This window comes from Borostomias antarcticus (assembly GCF_949987555.1).
Source record: "Borostomias antarcticus genome assembly, chromosome: 9".
Taxonomy (NCBI): domain Eukaryota; kingdom Metazoa; phylum Chordata; class Actinopteri; order Stomiiformes; family Stomiidae; genus Borostomias; species Borostomias antarcticus.
In genome coordinates this window covers 9,518,752-9,545,207 of record NC_140242.1, presented here as the reverse complement: position 1 = coordinate 9,545,207, position 26,456 = coordinate 9,518,752, and the positions used below count along the sequence as shown (strand labels likewise).

The 26,456-nt window shown below is 43.0% G+C and overlaps 2 protein-coding genes across 3 annotated transcripts; one reads left to right on the top strand and one right to left on the bottom strand.

Annotated features, from left to right (window-relative positions):
* Nucleotides 1–4,022: 4,022 nt before the first annotated feature.
* rdh12l (retinol dehydrogenase 12, like) lies at nucleotides 4,023–11,758 on the top strand. 2 transcript variants are annotated; one of them, XM_084443714.1, is made up of 7 exons: nucleotides 4,023–4,154; nucleotides 4,570–4,685; nucleotides 4,999–5,154; nucleotides 5,307–5,411; nucleotides 6,535–6,744; nucleotides 7,073–7,265; nucleotides 11,605–11,758. In XM_084443714.1, the coding sequence occupies exons 1-7, from the start codon at nucleotides 4,150–4,152 to the stop codon at nucleotides 11,705–11,707; spliced, it is 888 nt and encodes a 295-aa protein (XP_084299840.1). In that variant the 5' UTR covers nucleotides 4,023–4,149; the 3' UTR covers nucleotides 11,708–11,758. The 2 variants fall into 2 exon arrangements, with proteins under 2 accessions (XP_084299840.1, XP_084299841.1); XM_084443715.1 differs by having other exon boundaries at nucleotides 4,077–4,180.
* A 1,527-nt stretch (nucleotides 11,759–13,285) lies between these two features.
* Nucleotides 13,286–24,615, bottom strand: LOC311312826 (mycolipanoate synthase-like; the record flags this gene model as incomplete). Its single annotated transcript, XM_084442832.1, has 6 exons — nucleotides 13,286–18,781; nucleotides 18,896–19,077; nucleotides 19,252–19,458; nucleotides 19,547–19,707; nucleotides 22,693–22,846; nucleotides 24,558–24,615. The coding sequence occupies 6 exons, from the start codon at nucleotides 24,613–24,615 to the stop codon at nucleotides 13,286–13,288; spliced, it is 6,258 nt and encodes a 2,085-aa protein (XP_084298958.1).
* Between the last annotated feature and the right edge of the window lie 1,841 nt (nucleotides 24,616–26,456).

Here is a 26,456-nt window from a genome sequence, read left to right as displayed (position 1 = left end):
TTATGTTTCATAATTCCTGTTTATACACCATACAAACAGGAAGATATTGCAAGAGAGTGGGTCGTAAGGGTCACAGCTGGGCTGTAATGTAAGGTCTGAAGTCAGGCCAACCACTCGGGCCATGTGAAAGAGACAGACTTTTTTTTCACACAATGTATGTGATTGCTACATTGCCACAGGGGGAAATGTTTTCTATGCAAGATGAACTGTGGGCTGCAATGTCATACTGTAAGGATAACCTTCATGTGACCTTGCAGCTTGTTTGTGTCTCTGTTCCCCAAAAAACAGCGATCACAGTGGTGTCCTTGTGCAGACTGTGTTGACTCAGCACTCTCCCTTGGTATCAGTTAAACATAAATGGCCCAAGAAAACAAAATGTTGATGAGAAAACGGCCCTTCCACCACCAGGGGACCCGAGGTAGCTGGAGTAATTAGACCTACAATAGGTGTCAATCAACTGTAATGCACTCAGAAAACAGTCTTGTCATCTGGTGAAACATAAGGGGCTGTGTGAAAGGGTAAAAAAAAAGACAAAGACACATATTGAAATCTGGGATCTGGGAAAAGGGAGCAGCAGTTGAAAAAGCCATTAGCCTAAACGTCAACAGATCGGATCAGTAGAGGGGACTGGACCCTGAAGGGGACCGTTTATGTGTTACAGGTCTGCATGAACTGCAACCACCATCAAGCAGACTGATATCTGATCTGGGAGAAAGGGAGCAGCAGTTGAAAAAAGCCATTAAAACGTCCCGAGATCGGATCAGTAGAGGGGAATGGACTCTGACTGAATGGGACCGTTTATATGTTATGTAACCTACTGTACAGTAACTGTAATCAACCATCCAGCAGGTGGTGAGGGAGAGTGAAAGACCCAGCAGAAGGACATGGAGGCACTAAGACAGAGAAGGAGACAACGACTTCAACAGATTATGCGTGAGGAAGACAAACTGGGACTATGAGAAATCAAGTTGAGATAGAAAGAGTAGATAGAAAGAGGATGATGGCAACAAGAGAGGATTTACTCCGGCCCTGAAAGTCCCTCTTTGTAGAACTGAGTTTACTGTACATATCTGATCTGGAGGCAGTCTCCCTTATCTGGGAGGCAGTGGGGGGTTGTGACCTTGAAACAACAGTGTAAACATTTGGACTGCTAGTTCAGCCTGCTCTACTGGAGACCTGTGCTCATGGGCAAGATCATGACAAGTTTGCAGTTATGTGCTCAGATTACTAGAAGTGCAGTTATTGCAGCATTTTCCATTTCGTATCAAGGATGGTGTGGCAACCGAGGCGAGGTTAGTGGTGCCGAGTTGCCCGAATTCTCCACCATATGTGGCAACCCACTCTGGCGCAATGGCAGCCACACCCTCAGAGACAGGGGAGGCAGGTTGCTGAAGTAGGCTGGGTGTCGACTCTTGAATTAACTTAACTTAGGGTTACAAAAGGTTTCAAACAAACATAAATCACACATGAGGCAGCACCTCTTCCCTGCTCTTCCAAGGTATCTTCTGGCTGGGGCTATAACCATCTCTGCAGAGAGGACCTGGGTGATTGTGGATCCAGGGCAGGTGTGCACAATTAGCTCATGTCCCAGGTGTGGTCACTCAGCTCCTCAACCCACAGCCTGCAGGGTTCTGGGAGCTGTAGTCCCATGGGCGGCGTTCACTTTGGGGTGTGATGACCCCGCCCCCTAGAACCCCACAGGCTTGGGTTGGGGAGCTGAGAGACCACACCTGGGACCTGAGCAAGAAGGGGAAGCAACCAGTGTGCTGCCTGATGTGTGATTTATGTTTGTTGTAAACCTTTTATTTGCAGAGCGCACATTATTCAACAATAATACTGCACATCAGCCACCAGGAGCAAAGATACTGTACCTGAGAGAACATCTTGTTGAGTTTATAAAAACACACACGGCCTTATGCCTGCTTTGACACCTGGATGTGAGGGATGAGACTTTGGTGTAGGGTGAGATATTTCTCTGATTATTTTCCTGAGGTTTATTTTCATACTGTCGTTTATTTATTTTAGAGGAGCAAAAGGCATCCTTGTCGCTCCTATTGTTGGTGGTTGTACTGTAGGAAGCAGGTGGGAGGCCAGAAATAGGTTATGTACATGGAAGGGATTGTCCGGATTATAGATCTGATATATAACAGACTTTGAATTTGACTTTTGACATGAAATAAATAAAAACATGGGTAAAGCATTGGACAACAGATGCAAGTATACAGGGATAATAGGCCTTTGAACAATGCCAGGTGTCCCGCACCTCCTTTGTGGCATAAGTAACAGAAAAACAACACTTTTATAATCGTAGTGATTTCATATTTCACACAGGCATGTTTTTCCTGTTGGTTTCATCCCCACAACCACAATGTCATAATGCTCTCTCCCTCCATCATGTGAATGAATGAAACGGATGCTGGTGTGAGGAAAGCAAACAATGCTGGACTCGTTCTTCAATCGGGATAGGGGAACCAAAACAAGCCTGAATCAGCCTTATACAGCTGCCAAGACATTCATTCTTTTGGTTTGAATGTCAGCCTTCAATGACGTCTGCTTGCTAGAATGGTCATCCGCCCACGGTGAATGGTTCCGACGTCAAGACTCTTGACCAGAAGCTGATCTAGGTTTGTTGTGGAAGTGTAATAGACTGTAGCCCTCCGTCCCTTTTTGTACTGGTAAAGTCTACTCTCTCTCTCTCTCTCTCTCTTTCTCTCTCCCTCTCTCTCTGTTTGATGTCTGTGGTATTGTGTCTGTTGTACTGTTCTTATTCTCTTGTGTCGTTTAGTTTTTGCTACTTGTTGATTTATTTAGATTTTTTATGATTATTTTAATAATTTTTGTGTCATATGTTCTGTATCTCTTTTTTGTCAACCGTGCCTACTTTATATTTATAATCTGTTGCTAGGGCAATGCAAGGGTTTGCTGAGGCAGGGGAAGGAAATGTTTACTTAAGCACAGTCACCTGATGGCATGTTTCCTGCTGTGATGACCTTCCCTGCACTGAGGCTATGGAGGACACCCTACTGTAAGCTCAGTGATATTCAATACTGTGTGAATGAACCATTCATTTTCTACAGCAGGTATCCACTTTTGATGTTGTCATGCATGAATCGGCCTTTGAAAATGAATTCCACACTAAAGAGGAAAGCTTTGTTTTACTCAAGTAGTCTCCTATTGTAACTGTCAGAATAGTTTCATATAGTAGCCTATTTAGTATAGCTTTAGGGTTATAGGCTAGACCGGCACACATGCACACTGACTGAACATGAGTTGACTGAATCACAGCAGTAACCAACCTCATGTGACTTTTTGTGTGACTATTCAGTTGCTCTGGAGGCCGAAACACACAGCCTTAACCCCCACCCCCTTCCTCAGATCAGACCTCAGAAGAGAAGCGTGGTGCTACCCCAATACGTGACCAAGAGAGATTAATACCTGTTGGTTCAGGGCATGAAAGCACGATAATAGCTCATGACCTCAGTTCAACCCAATCAGACTGCATAAACAAACATTTTTGCGTATCAAGCTTTTTTGTGTGGCCAAGACACTATTTTAGGTGCACTATATCTCATTTATCCCACTAAAGTAGGCTATTGTAAATGCTAGGCCAGCTAGGCTAACAGTTAATTCCCAATTGTTATAGGCAGGTCCTTCAGGCCCTAGTGGTCAGCTTCATCCATAGGCCTAACTGAAGTACACGACTGCCACCTAGTGTCAAATGGAATGCATCGGGTATGAAACCGACAGTGGTTGAAAAGACCATGAATTGGCATGAAAACAACGAACACGTAGTTCATTATTTGATTGTAAAGCATGGAGGTAGTAGCCTAAATTCTTTGCTATTATCCTCGATCCCCATGCTGTTTACAGCGCAGCAGTTGACAGAACATGTCACATTCTACTGGCTGAGCATTATTATAAGAAGGGTTCTATTGGTTTAGATCCAGATTGATTTAGGTGACAGCCTATAACAGGGCAGTGAGGTAATAACACGTTTCCGCATTCAGGCGCTAGACCTAATACATCCATGTAGCAGACGCACGGTATGCTCTGAGAAGTTTATACAATAGTTGAGTCAGCATTAAATTTACAGTTCAACAGCGGAACTTATTGCTGCTACATTACCTGACATCCGCGATCTGTTTTGAAATGGGGTGAGATAACAGTTGCCCTACAAGTGGTAGGCTATAGTAGCTCAACCTACACGTTAAATTCTAAGATTCAAGATTCAAGATCTGCTTATTAGCCATGGTTCACACATAATGAACATATCTTGAATCTTGAAATCTAACGTATCGTGTTAACGTTGTTATTGATTGGCTCGATATCTTATTGCGCCGTTTGGTCGTAGGTTATAACCATGGATGTGGTTATAACACGACCATACTACGGCCACGCTTGTCTTATATGACAGCCTAAATGCCTACTTCACAATTTTAGTCAGTCAGTCTCTCTGACAGTCAAAGGACATTTTGTCAATTAACCAGTAGCTACGGTATGTAGCGACTGTCTGGCGCCATACTGCATAAACCAATAGAAATATAGCCTAAACGTTCTCTCAATTCCTAGAAACCATGTTGGGAGCCCAAGGTCTGCCCCTGTGCGACTCGATGACAAAACTGTTCTCATCACAGGAGCCAATACTGGTATTGGAAAAGAGACAGCTCTTAACCTGGCAAGGAGAGGTGAGGCTAGTAAGGCTATTATTATGGCACTGGGCTGACAGTATGCCTACAAACCTATTAATGAGAATAAATCAATACCTGGTGTGGATATATAGATTTAAGATAACTTTGGGTGATGAGAGGGGTGGTCCTTATCTCCCCCATAGTCCTTGAAACAAAGCATCCAATTGTGGCTATACTATCATGTGCCACTAGGTGGAACCATCAGTTTAAAGTTGATATAGTATGTCCCTCAGTGTGATTCTTGTCAAAATAATAGTCATACAAATAATCCTTCCCCCCAATAATTTCCCCCTTCACTTTGTCTCAATAGGGGCCAGGGTCATCATGGCCTGCAGAGACATGGAAAAAGCAGCGGCGGCCCTGGAAGAAGTCAAGGAAGGCTCTGGCAACCAAAATGTTATCATCTTGAAACTTGATTTGGCAGACACAAAGTCAATCAAGGAGTTTGCAGAAGTCATCAACAAGGGTATGAGTGTGTGGCACGACATTAGGCCTACTTAGCCAGCAGCTCAGCATCTGTTTATATGTCCATTGATTAGCCTATCTGCTTGAGTTTAAACTTGGATGAACTGTGTACCACATTAATGGTATTTATATGTTTTGTCTTCTTTTCTGTAGAGGAGAAACAGCTGAACATCCTCATCAACAATGCTGGGGTCATGATATGCCCCTATGGAAAAACAGCAGATGGCTTTGAGATGCATATTGGCGTAAATCACATGGGTGAGTAGTAAAGTGAATTGCATCACGACTGCACAGTTGACCATCAGCACCGATCGCCACCTTGCTCTGCCTGTTGCATTGTGGGGAGAGAGTAACAAAACATCTATGTAATATGCTGCAGAATTAATTTGGGTAATTAGTAGGGGTGTAACGATACACTAATCTCACAATACAATACGATACACGATAGTCAGCTGAAAACCCCACTCGGATGTTTTCGCTGTTTTCTCCTTAGCCCCTGGAGAGAAAAAATCCTGGCGCCGTCCATGGAGATATGGCTGTTTCAATCCCCCCATTGACAATGAATGGCAGGGACTTTTCGCTCCTGAATCCTAAAAATGAATGGAAGCGAATAGGCAGCCATGTTTGGGCGGGCTCTGTGGCTCAGGCTGCAGCTGGTGGGGGGCAGTTCGGTCCACTCTGGGCTCTCCCCCCACACACCCCAGTCCAAACTCTGTCTCTAGCATCCCCACACAGGGAGCTGGCTTCTCTCAAAGTTTTGTTTTAAAGGAGTAGTAAAGGGAAAATGCATGTTTAGCCCTGTTTTAAGGTTACTTATGATCATATACAATGGTTCAGATCAAAACGTTGACAAAACTAGCACTTTTGAGAAAGTCTGATAATTGCTCTACCACTGTTTTGGTCATACAATGGATGTGGGTGGGCACCTTGAAAAATCTTTCAAAAACATGTTAAACTCGATTTCAAAGACACAGAGAACACAATGCAGAGTGAAATGTCTGTCACACTAATTTAGGCAATTACTTCCTTGTGCGTAGGAGGTAAAATGGAAAATAAAAATCATAAAATATGTGGAGAAGTGCAAAGCCCAAATGTCCCCTATTAAATCTTTGAAACAAACAAGTCATAACCATGTTAACAGTATGTTTATCATAAACTATGTTTACTAGTTTTATATGATGCCTTATACATTCTGTCCAGGTAGTCATGCTGTAAAAATTTTAAGTAGAAGTAAATTAATTCCATAACTGGTCTAGTCAGTCACCAATATTTAAACTATAGTGAATTATTATTATTATTTGTATTCACTGTAAGGAAGTAGACTGTCAAACAGTTACTGTACTTCATCTCATCTAGTCAATGTGTCCCATTGTCACTTTAGGTCATTTCCTATTGACTTACTTACTGATTGACCTGATTAAGAGATCCACCCCGGCCAGGATCATCAACGTGGCCTCTGTGGCCCACTGCTGGGGTATCATCAACCTGGAGGACATCAATAGTGAGAAAATCTACGACAAGAACAAGGCATACAGCCAAAGCAAGCTAGCCAACATCCTCTTCACCCGCTCACTGGCCAAGCGGCTAGAAGGTCTGTGTTTTCTCACCCTCCGATGCCTGTTTCTCTGGCATGAAATGGATGCATTTGAAGTGCTTCATGTTTTACAGTTCCAATGCTCAAAATATTAGCCTTTGCTCGTGCCAGTTGCCAAAGCTTTGTCTAAACAATTCATGAAGCATAGCAACTGTTTTATGCCACTGCCACTATCGTTTGGACGTTGTTTTGTGTCACCCAGAGAAAAAGTCATTTTCAAAACTTGTACAGCAGCTGTCCATCTTTTCTCAGTTATTTCTAGTAGTATTACATAAATTATTTTTATTTTTGGTATGGTCCATCTTAGAATGCTCTCCTGTCCTAGGTACGGGCGTGACGTTGCATTCCCTCCACCCTGGGGTGGTTCAGACTGAGCTCTGGCGCCACATGAATGGTCCTCAGCAGGGCATCTTGAAGATGATCAGTCCCCTCATGAAGAAGGCAGCCCAGGGAGCCCAGACCACCATCTACTGTGCTGTGGCCCCGGAACTGGAGACCAAGAGCGGTGGATATTACAGGTGATCACAGGTTTTTGTATCAAGATTTGTATCTGATATAGGTCAGACAGACAAGAGTGAGTAAGTACACCTTGTCTAGTACTTAAAAACATTGTTACAAAGTGCTTTACATTAACAAAATAAAACAAGAGCAAGGTCAAACAAAACAAAGTGAAACAACAGCAAGCCATTATAAAAAAAAAAAAAAAAAAAAACATGGGAAAATGAAACTAACAACAGCAAGCCATTAAAAACAACAAAAACATGGTGAATGTCAATGTATGAACATCTTATGATAATAACCATAAAGCAATAAGAACCAAGATTAGCCTAATCTCCTCTGGCAAGTCATTCCAAACCCTGAGGGCTTTAATAGCCAGAGACAGACAGAAGATGTCTATTTAGTTATTTGGTCTTGTAGATGTGCACCATTTCTTTTTCTTAAGTAAAAGTGTAACAGAATATAGTGTAGACTTGGGTAACGCTTTATAATACAGCCTGTGTCTTACCAGTGTCTTACAGTGTCTTACCAGTGTATCAGATTATGGACATGACGAATATTATATAAGCCATACTGTGGGACTGACACAGGAATGTTGGTGATCACACTCCACACCTGATAAAGATCTGCAGACGTCCAAGCTCAGGCCAGGGACATCCTGCTCTCCCCTACCCAGTGACTAATCAATGGGAGGTCATGCAGAGATAAACGTGGTTCATTTAGACTGTTTCCTGTCAAACTCAGTAAACCTGACAGAACCCTTTCTAGCCCAAGGACGGGGTCCTTTGAAATGGGATTTTGGCAAACCATTAACTCTTTCTCTCCTCACCATGGTCCCCCCCCCCCCCCCCCCCCCGGGTTAATACACCCATGGCACTCACATTCCTGAGACCACATGGGCCCAACATATTCTTCACACAGTGAGACTAAGAGGATGAACATTCTCTCACATTTTTTTGTCATTAATAAAGTTCAATTACTTTCTCCCAAGTATGTGATGCAACCACCATGAACATAAGCCCTGGGAATAAAGTATGGGTATTGATGCATTGTATTTGTACCCAAGTGTTATTGTTTTTGTAAATAACTGGTTCTGTGCTTCTAAGTTAACCTAGCAATGTTTTCTATCAATCTGAAGCTACAATTATGAATCAGTTGATTATGCATGTTGGGGAAATGTAATATGTTGAAACCATAACAGGGATATTTGATGATTCCAGACTCTTAAGAGAATCTTGGCTCCCCTTTTATGATCCCAAGTGAGTGGGGGTCAAAGCTCGCCCACAGAGCCCCTCACCATGTGAGTGACCAATTGGTGCTGTCTATGCAAACAGGACACACCTCAGTCTCCTGCTCTTTTTAAGTGGGGGACAGGACAGATTCTCTCTCTCTCAGGTTTTCTTTCTGTAACCCAGGATCCAAGCTTGTGCCTGATTGATGAAAATCAATCTGTGTCCGTGGAATTGCTGAACCGCTACCTGCCATCTAAGATCTCGATGCCAGGGTCTTAGGAATTTCCACAAACTCTTTAAACGATCCAACCTTTGGATTTAACTACAATGTCACTCTGTTTGCAGTGACCACATCTGAAGGTACCACTAGGCATTTTGGGTAACCATGTGACTCGTTCCTCTGCTGGTAGGTGACTATACACTAATCTATCACCTTTGGTGAGAGCTCTCCTACAGGAGAAAACTGGGGGTTAGGAAAGACTCATTGCACTTAGGAGAGACCAGTTACATCTAATGATGTTCCGTGTAGCATATGCCTTTGTACTATAACGTGTGGAAAAATAAACCTGTTCCTTTTTTGTTGTAGCAGGCTTTCTAATTAGAAGGGACTGCCGCTCAAGTGCGCTAGCCTTGGTGAGAGCTGTGTCCAAAATCTTTGGAGAATAGCTATCATATTCCAAGGAAAGTGTTACATTGCTGTTCGTGCTATTGAGTTAGCCATGAAAAGACAGTAACTCCTTTTCAGTGCCATCCCACCACATGATGACATCATCGATGTATCTGGCCCACCAAATTATTTTATCTAAAAATGTATTGCGTGGATGATACAGTCTTCTTCCCATTTACCCATAAATAAATCGGCATAAGATGAGCTAAAACAAGAACCCTTAGCACAGCCTTTCACCTGTTTGAATAGATAATACTGAAACAAAAACACATTATTATTCAGTGTCCATTCTGTAAGGAAATCCGTAGGTGGTTAATTCGGGTGAAGGCGTTTGTCCAAAAAGTGTCTCAAGGCTGAAAGACTTTGTGGGTGATCGATGTTCGTATACAGCACTGCGACATTGAAAGTTACTAGTAAGGCATTGAGGCCGATATTGTTGTGTACCTTGATTTTATTAAGAACATCAGTGGTATCTTGTATATATGCCGGGAGGGTTGGGAGCAAGGGCTTGATAAAAAAAAAGTCTACATATTTCGAAGTAGGCACTGTCAGGCTTACATTTCCCGAAATAACTGGTCTGCCTGGAGGATAAATAAGATTATTGTGTACTTTGGGAATCATAGAAAGCTCTGTAATCAGATTCTCCTCCTTAGCCTTAGAAAGCAGATCCTCAAGTTCAAGTGTTAAAGTCACTATAGGGTTCCCCACTAAGGGGAGATAAAAAGTTGTGTCCCTTAATTGTCGATAGGCCTCGTTGGTATATTGCTCGTAGCCCCATACCACGACCACCCCTCCTTTATCTGCCCTCTTTATCACTATGTTTTTATTGTCAGAAAGTTCTTTGAGCACTTCACGCTCGGCCTTAGTTAGGTTGTGTCTACCATAGGTGTTGTTCTTGGAGAGAAGATTTGCAATCTCAAAGTTGACTTTCTTCTCAAAAGTATTCAAGGTAGCATTCTGTACTGTTGGACAAAAATAGGATTTGGGTTTGAAAGGGGTAGGTTTATGGCTATCCACTTCAGATTGGGTCAGGGTAAATGTTGGAGAAGGAGCCAATTGATACCATGCCTTAAGATGCAAATTCCTATAGAAACAAAAAAGATCTACTTTCAAATCAAATTCATTCAATATGTTGGTCAAGGAAAAGGTGTGCAATTCTGAGAGCGGGGTACCTGATAGATCTCTGTTTCTGACTGCGACTCCATGTGTAGTAGTTGCGCGGCAGATTTCTTTCTTCCCCTTTTCATCTTCTTCTTCCTCTGTACCCTCTGTTGGTCCATCAATTGAGCTTGGCCCCCTTTGTAAGGGGCTGACCTTGTTCTAAAAATATTTGGTTGAGTGGTGTGGGGCATCGGAGTCATCATCACTCGTGAAGTTGAATCTGTACGTCTCTGCCACGAATACACCTTGTTATCTTTGTAGTCTTTTTCGTCCCGTTTGGAATTTTTTCTTATTTCAGTGTAAGGGTAAACTTACTGAGATTTTCTTTTAATTTAGTCTCTAAAATGGCCATTTCTGGATCACTATTCAGGGCAGTCAACTTCTTGTCAATTTCTTGTTGAATGATCAACCTTTTTTGGATTCCTCTATTACTAGGAGTATCAGATCTAATGAACACTTATGCAGAAAGGTTTCCCATTTCTTTCTGAAATCCCCATTGTCTTTTGAGCCATAGGCTGGGAACTTCCTGATTCTGAGACCTCTAGGGAAAATCCCTTTCTCCAGTAGTCCGAAAGCGTTATACTGTAGAGTTAAGGTCCAGTTTGATGTCCTTCTCATTGAGGCGCTTTAGTTAGTAAAAATGCTGTTCAAATCAGAATTTATATGAGAGTCCGAGACGGTAAAATCACCTAGAAGCGATGAGCCAGTGATAATGTGTCTCCCGTCCTCTTCAGAGTAAGAAAAACTGGTGGAGTTCAGTCCATAATGTAATACAAATATGAAAAGTATAAGCTGACGTTCAACACCAAAGCGGCACAGCACCTCCTGAGCAAACCCCGGTTGCTGGCTCAAAAGTAGAAGGATAGGAGGGCTACGGCGTTCTTAGCAAGGGAAGCATGTAAAAGGAAGGTGCTCTTTGGATCACCGGGATCACTGTGGACACTGGTAAGACACAGGTAAGACGGGTAAGACACGGGTAAGACACGGGTAAGACACGGGTAAGACACTGGTAAGACGGGTAAGACACTGGTAAGTGTCTGTATTATAAAGCGTTACCTAGTCTTGTTTTATTTTATTTTTGGATCTTGTGACCTCATTTTTGTGATTTATTTGTTCTGTTGTATCATGTCCCGCTTCTGTATGTGTTTTATTGTAATCAGGGTGGCATTGAAAAAGAGAGCTCTCTCTCAACTGTCTTCCCTGTCTAAATAAAGGTTTCAAATCAATTCAATAATATAATTATGTAAGATAGATACTGTGATGATCATCATCAGGCTTGTCTTCTCTGTTTACCCACAGTGACTGTGCACCAGCCACCTGCTCCAGAGCTGCCAGAGACGACAAGGTGGCTCAGAAACTGTGGGAGCTGAGCTGTCAGATGCTCTCTATATCTTGGGATTGACACGACCCTTATACAATATAATGTTAACCTTATCCAAGCATTACCTTTAGAATATACTAACATATATGTTCATACAAAATGACCAAGCAGAAATATCACACCAACTTTGATACATATGCTATCAACTTGGTGTGATATTTCTGCTTGGTCATTAATACTTATGACTGCTTGGTCAGTAAGTATGTTTAATGTTGTCATACAGTTGTATTGGGAATTGCTGCTGTGGTAAATGCTGCTGTGTACAATGACTGCAGTGTCATGAGAGCCTTAACGTGGAGCCAAAGCACCATGATGGAACTGGCATAGGAGTGGTTCCCTGGGCTTTACTGTATCCTACTTCTGCACCTTTTTGCTGTTGATTGTGCCGTTTTAATGCTCTTGTGTATGCCTTATGTTATATTATATTATTTTGCTGTTTTTATTGTGTTGTGTGTCTTATGTTGGGATTATGAAGGGATAATAAAGTATTCTGTCTATCTTGAGAGCAATGTATGTCAGATCTCTGCTCCTTCCTTGGGGAGGTTCTGACATTCTGTCAGTGATTAGTGTGTATCAGGTCTATTAAGGTAGGTAATACTCTATGTTTAATACAAATAGGATATAAAGGTAAAATAGTATTTTATTAATGTAAGCTTTATGTTGTGTTTCTTCCTCATAAATAATAGATGTGGAATAAGCTATTCACATGAATTAACACCTGTATTTTCTACTGTGACATTGAAATGCTATTTTACACAAATACAATGGCTGTCATGAAACTCAGAATGCATCTAACAACCTTGTATAACATTGCATTACTATCAGATGTCCAAGTAATCAAAGCTATTCCTTTCAGTGGAATGAATTTAACTCACATAGTGCATTTAGATACATCCACTAACATCCCGCCTGCATGTTGCACAGTTGCCAGTAGAAATCACAAACAAAATGCAGAATTTTGTTTATTGATCTGAACATATAAACATCAAGATCACCTAACTTGTAGTATTCCGTTACATTATGACCAATTTCTTACATTCAGTTTTCTAACATCAAAGGTTGCAGAGTATAATACAAGTATTATCGAGTAGACAACTACCAACTAGCCTACATGGTGTACTGTAATATCACAATGAAATGTCACAAAAAATAGTCAAGAGACTCAATAATGGTGCTTCACAAGTCCAACAAGAAAAAGAAGGATGCAGACTATATCAGGAGTAGTATTGAGCAGTTGGCAAAAGTACTATCAACTGCATCATGTACAGTATGCACATACAGTAATATCACAATGAAATGTCAGACAAAAAATATAGTAAAGACAATATATAATAGTGGTCACAGGGAAATGTATCAGGACATACATTTATCAGGGCAAATGTACACATTCTTCCTCACAATCGAGTAGCTCAATGTAAGAAAACTGATTATAATAGGCTACTATTTACAAATGTTGAAATACTATTAAATTACACTGTGTAATAAAAAAAAACTATATGAGAAATTGTACACTGTAATCAAAACCTATATTCCAACTGATCATAGTGTAATTTCAATTCAACTAAATCAATCTCTACAGTGTAAACAAGTCAGTCACTTCTATCTCTTCTCTTCTATCTCTTTCACCAAGGTAGTCAGTGTACTATTGGGATCCAGCAATTTAACCAGGGGAACATTCACACCCATGTCTTGAAAGATCACATTCTGCAGCGTCATGGCCAGCATTGAATCTATCCCCAACGCAGAGAGAGAGGAATCATCATTCAGCTCATCGTTCTCAAGTCCCATTGTTTCCTTGAGCACTGACATGACATATTCACTCGGAGACTTGGATTCAGTAGTTTGGTTATCTCTAGCTTCTACCGATTTCCCTTTTTTGAGTCCCTCCTCTACCAGTGCACCTAAACGCATGCGAAGGGAGGCATTTTGCATGAGGACATGTTGACTCAGGTTTTTGAGGCTGAACTTGCAAACAGCCTGCTGTGGCCTGTTCAGCAGGAGGCATTGTTCCAAGCTCTCAAGGATTTCCCCTACCTCCATCACCATCAGACCATTTGCTGCTAGAAATCTTTGTAAGTGGTCTTTGTTCAGCAGTAGACCAAGGTTCAAAGCCCCCCAGTTAATGGACTGCCCAGCAAGTCCAATATTCCGCCTATACTGACAGAACGTGTCCAGGAATGAGTTTGCTGCAGCGTAGTTTGTTTGTGATGCATTGCCAATGAATGCAGCGATGGAGGAGAAGCACACAAAGTAATCTAACTTGCAGTGTTGTGTTGCATGGTGAAGATTTAGAGCCCCATTGACTTTGGGCTTCAATACTTTCTCATAGAGAGAGCTGTCTAGGGTTTCAATCAGCCCATCATGCAGGGCAACTGCACTATGGAACACCCCTCTGATTGGACAGGAGGGAAAGCTTTGCTCAATGATTTGAACCGTCTTCACTACTTGGGTAGAGACTGAAACATCACACTGCAAGCTTACAACTGCAGCCCCACACTGATTCTTAATGTTGTCTATCTCTGACTGAAGGTCTGGAGAGGGACTGCTTCTGGAGAGAATGACTATGTTTCCACCTCCTCTCTGCGCAATAAACTTTACTGTTTCAAAGCCTAGCCCAGTAAGTCCTCCTGTGACAATGTACACAGCCTTCGTCCTGAAGAGCTGGTTCAATTTAGGCAGCAACGGAATATTAGACAGCGGGCTTTTGGTGTCATCCTCCAGAACCACTACAGGCAAGGTCTTTGAGCTGAAGTACGATTCCGAATCCTCTATATGCAGTGTGTCAATACTTCCTGAGGTCCCCCGCTGAAAAGTGGTTGCCTTGAGATCTAAGGACTTCTTGTCCAAATGCATTGATTCTAGCCAGCGGTGAATGTGTGGCCTCTCTGCTCTGACATGTCCCCTGTCCAATATGCTAGACATCTGCACAGTGTGAATGCAAACACTGTCATTGCCATCCCTGAAGACATTTTGCGAGATGAAGGACTGCTCCTGGTTCTCACAAACAACAACAATGTGTGTCACACCTGAAACACTGCAAGCTGTTGCGAACTGAGCTTTTTCAAAAGGTGGAAAAAGAATGAGTGCATCAAACTTATTCACGTTCTGAGGCTGATCACTCATTTGTGGCAGAACCATGGCACTCCATCCTGACTTTTTGGCAGTGTAAGCTAGTACTCTCACCAACCCTGAGTCAGGAACAGAGGAGATTATACCCATCTTTTTCTGTTTTTTAACTTTAGGTAACACCCGATGCAAGATCTCCCATGCCAGCACAAAGTAGGACACACATGGAATCTCATTCAGAAATGGGAACCTCTTTGTTTTGTAGCACACTCCCTCAGGAATTACAATACTGGAGGTGGCAGCTACAGGATAACAAGAGACAATCTGATCCCCAACTTTCAGTTTCACATCTTTCCCTACAGCAGTGACAGTACCACTGAAGTCTAGAGCCAGAAGCTTGTGATTCTGAGAAGTCTGTTTGTTCCAATACATTGTCTGGCCAAATTTCAAATCAGAGACACTGACAGGGCAGTAGTCTGAGGTATGAACACACATCTTATTGAGCTGAATCTGAACTGATTTCTCTTGGATAGGGTTGCTGTCATCATCACAAGGAATGGCAGACAAGCTGATCATTCTGTATGGGTCAGCAGTTTGCAGGACATACTGTGAAGACTTCAAGGAGTGAACATTCCCCTGTGTGTGTGTGTCTTCATGGGGTGTATGGACAATGCAAGGTTGTAGTACCTGGCCATCCTTCACCACCAATTCTGGGTACTGTCTGCACGGATATGAGCTTAAGATCTGAGTCAGAGCTCTGATGTCCTCAGTAGAGACAGAGTTGATGTCAATCAGCTGAAATGAGAGATCTGCCATCTCTGCAGCACATGATCTAGTCATTCCTGACAGTACGAATCCAGGGCTGATGTGGTCCACTGTGGTCTCTGCTGAGCGGTAGGTTATCACTCTGATGGAATTCTTAAATTTCATGGCTTTAAGTTCCAACACAATTTGTCGGAATATCTCACAGCAGCTCACCATGCTCTGTAAGACTGTCTCCGTTTTGTGAGAGGTGACATTTTCGAAGCCCCATATAAACAAGATTTCTTCAAACTTGCTGCCCACCTCGGAATTACTGAGCTTCGACAGCAATGATTTGAACCCATGGGTTAAGAGGTCCTTGGCATGCACGAGAGAGATGTATTTCGATGTTGGGTTCAAATGCTTTTGCATGGCTTCAGTGACTCCTATTTGGTCAGCGAAGACCAGTGCTGTGGGAGAGTGGGTGGGATGACTATCAGTTGAAATGGCATGGAATTCATTGTGAAAGAAGTATTCTTCAACAACAAGATACTGACTGCCAAGGTATTTGATTATCACATCCATAAGCTCAACCAAGACCCGACCAGCCTTGTCTGTGAAGCAGCCGGACACTTTAAAATGGTCAGCTGCCACATTGGAAGCTCTCAAGTAGAGAACCATCTCGGGCTGCAATGGTTCATGCACAGTCAAACTGCCAATTTCAACAGGAAAGCCAGGCCTGGCCATGAATGTGTTTGAAACTGTGACAAGGGTCAGCTGAAGTAAGTAGTCTAGCACTACAGGGTGAATGCAGAAATCGTGCAACTGAGGCAACAAATCCTTAGGGACAGCCACAGCACAGATGGCCTCCATCAGATCCTCCCCGTAGTGCACATTCCCCTTGTTTCTGAAAACAGAGCCATACTGAAACCCTCTCAAACTGAGGTAATCGTAAAATTCCTCAGTATTAATGGTTGATGTGCATCGCTTGTAAACAGCATCTAAAGATATGTACTGTTCCTCAGCCACCCTCCCTGGCTCACACGTTATGCTTCCTGACGCATAGGTTGCAATGGGGGACTGTACCATAAACTTTGTCTCATTTCCAGTGGAGACCAGTTTCACACTCATCTCAGGAGAATGTGGCGTAAGGAGAAATGGACTCTGAAAGCTAACACTGAGCTGTAGTGTGTTGAGTGGAACCTTTGGTTTGGCACTGGCCATGAATGCAGCAAGACCCAGTTCAGCGTACAAGGCACCAGTTACGATAGCAACATCATTATTTTTATGATCTTGCAGATAAGACATAGATGTTGAGGACAGGTCACAGCTGAAGGTTCTACCATCATTTCCTGTCTGAGCTAGTACAGGGTGGCTACTCGAGGTACCTTTCTGTGCTGCTTCAAAGATGATGTCTTTCTTCACACAATCAAATTGGTAACTTGGGAAAGGTGTTGGTGGTGTCTCACATCCTCTGTAGAACTGGTCCCAGTCTACCTGGACTCCCAGCTCAAACAGTTTGGATACAACAGACAGTATTGTCTCATGGTCTTTATCTGGTTGCACAGAGGAAAGAACTGTGGTGTGATTTCCAAGAGTCTCCATGATGTTCCTTTGTAAAGCCCTTCTAGGGCCTATCTCTACAAAGACCAAATTTTTCTTCTCCTTGGCTGCTGATATCACTGCCTGCTCAAATGCCACAGGCTCTCTGATGTTCCTGGCCCAGTATTCCCCTGTGCTGAAGTCTGGATGCTTTACTTCCTTCCCTGTCACTGTTGAGAACAATTCAGTCTCTGTCTCATTCACCTGCAAAGAGCCAATACTGTTCTCTACTTGAGACAGGATGGGGTCCATCATATGGCTGTGGTAAGCAGCAGGAACCGCCAGGGCATGGATGAACAGTTTCTTATTATTGTCTGAGCTGCTTAGCTTCTGATGGAGACTGTCTACAGCATCTGCATCACCTGAGAGGGTACAGGACTGGGGGCTGTTGTATGCAGCCATGCAGATCTTCCCAGAGTAATCTGGCAGGAATGTCATAACCTGAGACACAGGCATGTTGCTGACCACAAGCATTTTCCCTCCTGTGACCTTACTCTGCAAAGTACTGCGGTAGTAAATCACCTTCACTGCATCAACAAGGGACAAGAGACCAGAACAATGGGCAGCAGCGACCTCACCGACAGAGTGCCCAAGAATGGCATCTGGTTTGACACCCCAGTGCTTCAAGAGGCTGGCAATGCCAACCTGAATGGCAAAGAGGAGTGGCTGCACTATCTCTGGATTTGAAAAGTCATCACTCACACTAGACTCACTTTCCAGTTTGCCTATGACAGACATAGGTTGGTATCTTTGAAAAAGTGTTTCAACCTCACTGACCTTCTCTCTGAACACAGGCTCCTCTATCAGGAGCTGTTTGCACATGCCTCGGTAGGTGATACCATTACCACAGAAGACAAACACCAACCTTGGATCTAGCTTTGAAGCAGTCAGCTTTTTGTTAATGGCAGATTTGAGCTGACTTTTCAGATCAGGCAGAGAGGATGTTGTGAAAGCCTTCCTGTATTTGTTTTTCAAGTGGCCTCTCCTGCATGCTGATGTATACGTCAATTTTTGGAGGTCCACTCTGTTCTCTGCACCTATCTGTTCAACCGTGTCCTCCATCATCATAGTGAGGGATTTTTCGGAGGCTGCTGAGAGGACAAAATATTCATGTGATCTTTTAACTTTAGCTGTGCTGGTAGCCGATTGATCATACTGTTTAACGATGGCGTGGGCATTTGTTCCCCCAAAACCAAAGCTATTGATCCCTGCAATCTTTCTAACAGAAGCTGTATTTTCCCACTTTTCTGCTTTAGTGGGAACTTTCACATTCAGAGCTTTCGCATCTATGCTTGCACTGTCCTCAGAGTAGAACACAGAGGGTACAATGGTTTCATGTTTCATCATTAAGAGCACCTTGATCAGCCCTGCCACTCCTGCTGCAGATTCTGTGTGTCCAATGTTACCTTTCACAGAGCCGATGCAGAGTGTCTGTGAACCTGGAGGTCTGGCTGTGGCGATGACCTTGGAGATGCTCCCTGCCTCAATAGGGTCGCCAACTGGGGTTCCAGTCCCATGAGCCTCTATGTACTGGACATCTGACAGGTCAGATTCAGAGTAGATTCTGCGCAGCAGCTCCTCTTGCTGGACCATGGATGGCCTGGTGATTGGAGTGACCGTGCGGCCATCTTGGTTGACTGCAGTTTTGCTGATGATGCCCCATACATAGTCACAGTCTCGTAAAGCCTGAAATAGTGTACCAAAAATGTTTAATACTGTATGTATACTGTAAGTGTCATGAATACTTCTTCACCATTATGCTGTACAAAGAAAAAGGGAAAGACCAAATAAAAAGCTCACTTGTTTCAGTGGCTTCAGCAGGACAATCCCACATCCCTCTCCTCTTCCGTAGCCATCTGCTCTGCTGGAGAAGGGTTTGCTGGTGCCCTCAGGTGAGATCATCTTTGCTTTGCTGAGAACTACAAAGACTGTTGGCTCGATGAGGCAACTGACACCCCCACACAGAGCCATCTCACAGTCACCTGGTAAACCAAAAAGCGTTCAGCACTTACATGATAAGACAAAAAAAGAATAATTTGATGAGAAACATGAACTTATTTGTACATGTTTAGAGATGTAGAGGATTTAGACAACCACTCCCTGATACCAGTGGGTGATTGATCTTTAAGTGGATACAGTACTGTTTAGAGTGCTACCTTGTCTCAGGGCTTGACAGGCAAGGTGCAGCGCCACGAGAGAGGAGGAGCAGGCACTGTCTATGGCAAGGGAGGGACCAGTGAGGTTGAACGTGTAGGATATTCGGTTGGCTGCGATGCTCATGGCTTTCCCAGTGGCCGCCCAGTGGTTGAGCAAAACTGGGTTGTGTTGACCTGTTGTCAGCTCATAGTCTCTGTTCATCAACCCTATAAGGAAACAAAGAGGATTACACAAAGGTGTTATACTGTACAAGCAAGCTACTTTGAAAGGATTTGAACAGTTAACATAACATACCCAGGAATACTCCAGTCCTACTGCCACTGGCCTTTTCCATTGGCAAACCAGCGCTCTCCAGAGCCCTATAGGTGCACTGCAGCAGGACTTTATGCTGGGGATCCATGTGTTCTGCCTCGGCATCAGTGATGCCAAACAACCTATTGTCAAGTTCATTGAACCTGAGAATGAAAAAGAAATCATTTTTATTATTGTATACTGATACAAGAAATGGTGCTCAGAGAACACAGACCTATGCCCTGAATGCATTTTTTGGCTCTATGCATGCCAGAATTGAATAGGTTCTAAATTGGCTCATGCTACACTCCACTGATTTTCATGAAAAGTCGTCTGGTAGTTTTTGTGTAAATCTGCTAACAAACAAACAAAAGAGACAGCTCATGGGATCGCCATGTGATTCAGATCCGCTCCAAAATTTAATGGGTTGTAAGTTGGCTCATGGTACACGCCTCCACCGAGTTTCATAAAAATCAGTCTGGTAGTTTTGCTTAATTCTGGTCCAAAAAAAAGAATAGAGGTGAATGGCCGGCCACCCACCCGATGGTGCCGCCCCAGGGCCAAAAGACCATAATGTCCGATGCTGACTCCCGCTGACAGCTGTGCCCAGCACAGACGATGCCATAGAGACAGACAACATGGACAAAAGATAGTAGTGGACAAAAGGAGACGGTGACAACCAAGTCACCGATACTCAAATGTCCGCCACAGACACTCCTTTAAACAGGGCAACAGATGTGGTCATGCCCCACATAGAGTGTCCCTGAACTGCCCCAAGCAGAGAGTGACCCGCAGTCTCATAAGACTTGGAGATGCCCTCACATATGCATTAGAAAAGATGTTGTTTGGATAGCGGCAAACCTACCTTCCAGGTACCAGGACTGTGACAAACCAACTGGGGGGTGGTCGCAGCCATGTGCTGAACATAGCAAGTCAGCGCATGTACAGGACACAAAAAGTGCAAGCAAGCCTCTTCCTCGCTAGCATGAGGCGGAGGATAGAAGGCATCGGCTATAAGTCCTGCTCGCTAAACACGCGCCGTAGCTTAACGCACAGGGCGAAGACGGCGCATGCCAGTCAAAAAACGCTTGACTAGGGAATGCCCATAGACCGTAGTCCTAGCGAACCCCTCATGACACGCTGAAATAGCACACGCTGTCTCCACACAAATGGACAAGGTCCTGGGGGTGCAAGCATATCCAAACAGGAGTCTGGTATACTCGTACGCCACTCCCTGGAAGGCAAAGCGCAGATATTTCTGATGGCACTTCCGAGGCACTATCGGCACATAAGCATCTTTCAGATCTATGCTGGTGCCAAAGACACCAGGAAGGAATGCTTCCAGCATCTGGCGCACCATAAGCACGTGAAACCTCAATTTCGCCACTGCCTTGTTGAAAAGGTGGAGGTCCAAAATTGGTCTCACACCTCCCGTTTTCTTTGGCACAAGGAAGTAGCAGGAATATCCTTCATTTCTCTGCTCCAACGGGACCAGTCACCACTCCCTTTGATAAAATCTCTGCAATCTCTGCTGACCGAGCTGAGGCTTGATCGGGATGTGGCATCACCATCTCCACATTTGCCGTGAAAGGTGGTGGAGAACAGAGAAACTGTGTCGGTGTCCTAAGACAGATGCACATCCCTGACGTCACGAAACTCAGGAACAGGGAATCTTGTCACCTCATTTGCATGTCCAGCCAAGGCCAGCAAGGTATTCGCCACACTGCTGGCGCCAGCGAAACAAACGGGCACCTGAAACATTTTCCCTAATTGGAAAACTTGTCCCGGTCATAACTGCTAAGACATTGTCATGGACATGGACGTTGTGCAGAGCAGCTAAAGAGCTTCGTGAGCTAGCCGACTCATGCACAAAAATTGGCTTCCTATACAGGAATAGGGCTTGCTTTTCATTCTACACTAGAACGTCTATTGTGCAATTACTGATGATGTCTGTTTTTGATTATGTTGATGTTGTGTACTGTATATGCATGCCTCACCCACCGTGTTGAAGCCACTTGATGCGGTATCATAGTGCTCTGTGCTTTGTAACTGGTGATGGCGATTCGAAGAGAGCATCACTTTCTTCTGTTTATTTATAAAGCCCTATGTGGCAAGCTCCCTATGTATGTCCTCACTTCCAAGAAGGCTACTAATGATTCAAACTACCAAACACGCTCGCAGTCACACATCAGACTGTTTATTCCTTGTGTGAATAGTGAATCAGAAAGACTGCTTTCTACGGTGGACCTGAAGTGTTACAACACAACACATCAAAAAAAGTGACAACCCACAGCGTTGTCACTTTTTTTGATGTGTTGTGTAGTGACACTTCAGGGCCACCGTAGGTTTCTCCTTCTACGCTCCTGATAAATGGAACAGGCTCCAGGACTCACTAAAACTAGGCCAGTTGATCCCCATAGTCATTTAGAGTTCTTCTAGATGATACATTACATGGGGATTGCTCTTGCATTAATGTCTTATTTAAGCAATAAGGTACGAGAGGCAGTACTTTGTTGTGAATAATGTACAGTTCAAGGGTGTTGTTAGGCCCGACGTGCAGCGGAGGGCCGGCAAACCCTTGAACTGTACATTATTCACAACAAAGTACTGCCTTGAGTACCTTATTGCTTTTATAATACGGGTTGCCAGCGAAAGTATAAATAGTAAACAAAGACAATGACTGCCTTTCAGCACAAAATCATCAAACAACATTTTGTATCGCATTTCAGTAACGTTAGAGAAAATAGTCCCCGGTGTGGCTGTTGCTTTGCAACAGACATAAACAAAGGGCGCGTCTCTTGTCTAAGTGATTTTAGCTACAGAACCTGCCGGGGCAGTCTACAGGACTTTATGCTATACAGTACACCCCGTGACTCGCTGTCAACAAATCAGAATGCTTGATTTAATCTACCCGTATTATAATACAGTATATGTACTGTAATTTTGTTATTGATTGCTTCTTTTTTTGTATTGTTTCAAAATGCACTGTAACAGGGTGTTTCAAGGGCCTTCCCTGTATAAATAAAGGTTAAATAAAAAAATTAACAAAAAAAACATTGTGGTGCTAGAAGAAAATGGTGACATTTGCTTTCTATGGTGCGTGTCGCCATGCACAAAAATGTTGAGGGTCAAGGAGACTTCATACGAACCCATCCATGAGAGCAGCTTTCATAGTGTGAGTCTTCCCCGGTTTGCTGTTGTCTGGATCGTACCAGTGAGCACTGTTAAACCTCTCATTTGGGATCGGCACTGTGCAGTTCTTTCCTTCCAGAAGAATATTCCAGAAATTATCCAACCCCTCACCTGGAAGAATAATTTGAGCTTCTTTCAGATTGTGACATTCTTTTATATTTTACATGAAAACGATTGAAGACTGCAGGACATGTAAATTGTTTTAAGATCAAGATTTTCAGTCCAACACTTAATACATATAACATAAATGTGAATATTAATAGTACATGTTTTAGCAAATGCAGACGTGTATTGGAGCTTTTTATGTCTGCATTTGACATCAACATTGAATATAACATTTACACGTTAGCAGTAGGAAGAATTGCTTGAGTTTTAAGTAGGCTATTGTAGCCCAGACATACTGTACCGTATAGGCTACTTTTTATTTACTGTTTTTCACCAATTGTGTGTGGTCACAGACAAACTGTGACTTGATATTCCGCAGTCCCATCTGCAAATCACTCCATCCTCTCAATTTAGTGCATTTTATGATTTACCTGTCATTATAAACGGGTTGAACTGGTTACATTTGTTATGTTGGGGGGCTGTTTTACCGTGGTTGGCAAGGGTGCATACATAAATAGCAAATACCAAGTCTTTGATGATCTATCTTTGAGATTAAATGGTCTGATTGCCTTTGTTTCATTACTGTGAAACACTTTGAATTGCATTCACTTGTATGAAACTGTGCTATTCATGGGTACCAAATGTAGTCCTAGACCTGCCATCTTTGTGTCTTCTACAGGTGTATCAAGTGATCTAATTGGCTCTAGTGCATAGAATCCTATGCAATCAGACAAATTGACACACCTGTGTAGGGCACAAATACGGCAGATCTTGGACTACATTTGGTAACCATGAATATAGATAAACTTGATTTGATTTGATGTCTCAAGAGTGGACCATTACTATATAGCACAGTCCCATTTCAGAAGAAAGATCCACCCATGCATACCATTCAAAACCTTTCCTCCAAATGCAGGATACCTTATTTCTCCCCTCTCCTCCCTTCCTCTCCCCCTTCCCTCTCCTCCTCCCCCTTTCCTCTTCTCCCTACACACGCTGGTCTCACCTGAAACCATTAGCCTGAAACCATTAGCTTTGAATGATGTCAAATCAGCAATTTCCTAGTATTTCCTACATAAACACTGAGAAAGGGGAACTGCATGAAATTAAAGTTGAATGAAATCTGTTTATTAGTCACACAGCAGTTAAAGTTAAATTGTATCTAGACCAGGTCCAGGTTGGTATACTATATACTATTATCAGTACTGTATAATCGTACTGTATAATTGTAACTCAATCTGCAGTACCGTATCTATTATTTTGTAACTCACTGAAGTGAATACAGTTTTCGAAAGAGGAAAGCCTTTTCTCCGAGGTGGCTTCACTGACAGCCTCTTGCCTTTTATATAAAAAGCACCTTTTTGCACTTAAATAGCACATATCTACCGCTCTCCACTAGCCTGGCTTCACGGCCCTGATCACGTGATCTCTTTCCATGATAAACAACATTTGAGATCACGATAGTGAACATTAAATTGCTGCATTATTTTAATAATAAACACCACCCCCCAAAAAAGTTAAAACAAATTAAGTGAAGATGTGCTGAGGTTGAGCTCCGGCTGATGACGTTTGGGAATCTATGTGCCAGGCTGAGCCCTAGATAGCCCCGGCCCAATTTAACCCCTGACTATAAAGTTAAAAAACACAGACTGAGATGAATTGTATGATTAGCCTAGCATGCACAAACATGATCATGTGAAAAATTAAAATGACAAACCTCCAGGAAAACTGCATCCGATACCGACCACTGCAATGTCTCCCTCATCCTCTTCCATCTTGATTGTCTATCAGTGCATAATGGCACAGACTGATTGCAGATGCCTTGTAGAGGTATGAACTCCAACAGCACTGATGGAGAAGTCACTCAGAGACCTTATTGTGTTTTGTACTGTAGGAATCCATATGCTATGATTAAGGAAGTACTGATAAAAAAAAAACATCTAGAAAGTTGAAATGAGTTTAGCCTAGTCATCCATTTCCTGAGAACTCCTTAGTACTAGGTTATAAGAGGTCTTAGGCCGTGTTCACTTAGACGCTGCCCTCTGCGCCTTTTCTGCGCGAGTGTTCTATAATCTTAACAATGTGAATCATAGCCTGCGTTCTAACCAACTCAACCGTTAGCAAAATAGTCCTTAACGTTAAATAAAATCAGTAATATTAACACCTAGCAAACTAAGAAAATTATTTATTTATCCAGGCATCTTAGTTTTAACAGTTTCATTATAGTGGAGCAGGTTATATTTGCTTGTATGTGGTATTTATTCTGTTCACAACTTCGCGATCGTACAGCCAGGCTACAGAGCTCCAGAACCACCTATGCCATGCCGAGCTGCATCACATTGTGGCCGGCCCAGAGAGCTCCTGTTGCGGGTACAAGCACAGGGCTAATAGCTCAGTTTGTGGTGCTATAATATAACCGCGTCCGATTGGTCAGCTGTCAGAAAGGCACTTGACATCACACAGCGCTTTTCTGAAAAGTTCAACAAAATTCAACTCAAAAAGGCGAGGGCGCTGCGCTTTTTAAAAAAAGTGGCCGCTTTTTAAAATGGCGTCCGCTTTTTGCCTTTTCCCATAGGGTTGCATGTAAAAAAGGCACTGGCAGTTAAAAAAAAAAAGAAGTCTAGTGTGAACACGGCCTTACTCATCCTTTTAAAAATATATATATTTAGGTGGGATAGCTTATAGAAATTCCCACTATTTCTTTCTTTCTTACTTATTATAGTTCTCTCCAGTTTTTTGCCGCTTAACTACTTCTTGATACTTTGTGCTAGAAACTTCATTCAAACTTTAAAATGTTCATGATGTTTAGCTATTAATCAGATGTATTCAGATTTTTGATATTTTTTATAGTTTTAATAGTAATTTTTGTCCCATTTAAACTGCTTGGAACTGCTTTTGGAATGTTCAGAAACTTTGTTTTTAGAGTGGTGGCAGCTGTTGCTTTGAAAATATTCACACATTTTGTAAACTGCTGGCACTCCTACAGTTTTGAACGCTCACACACATATTATATATTAAAATGTTCACACAGCTGTGCTGATTCATACAATATAAGTATCTAAGCTGTGTGACTTATAGTTTTCGCTGTGTGACGATTTGTTCGGCAACTGCGCTCCCCATTGAAACGTATGCCGAGTGAGTCAGTGAATTCTGTGTGTTCTGTGCTTTGGTGCTGTAGAGCTGTGCTGCTGCGCTGTGGTTGCTATGGTGACAGTTCACAGGAGAGAGCTGGAAGGTATCTTAAAGGTACACATTGAACTGTGATCCTGACCTTGTGTAGTGTGTGCTGGGGATTGCAATAATGAGGGGGCGGAGTCTCGCCAGCACGCCACAACACACAAACACACTGAACACACCAACACACTGACACACCAACACACTAACTGTTCTTGCTTTGAATGATCTGTACCGCCTGCCCGACGGTAACAGTTCAAGCACTGAGTGACCGGGGTGGGAAGTGTCCTTAGTGATGTTCTGGGCTTTTTTGAGGCAGCGGGAACTGTGAAGGTCTCCCAGTGTGAGGAGAGGGCGCCCGACGATCTTCTCGGCCGTGTTGATGACCCTCTGGAGCGCTTTTCTCTGGGCAGCAGTGCAGCTGATGTACCACACACAGATG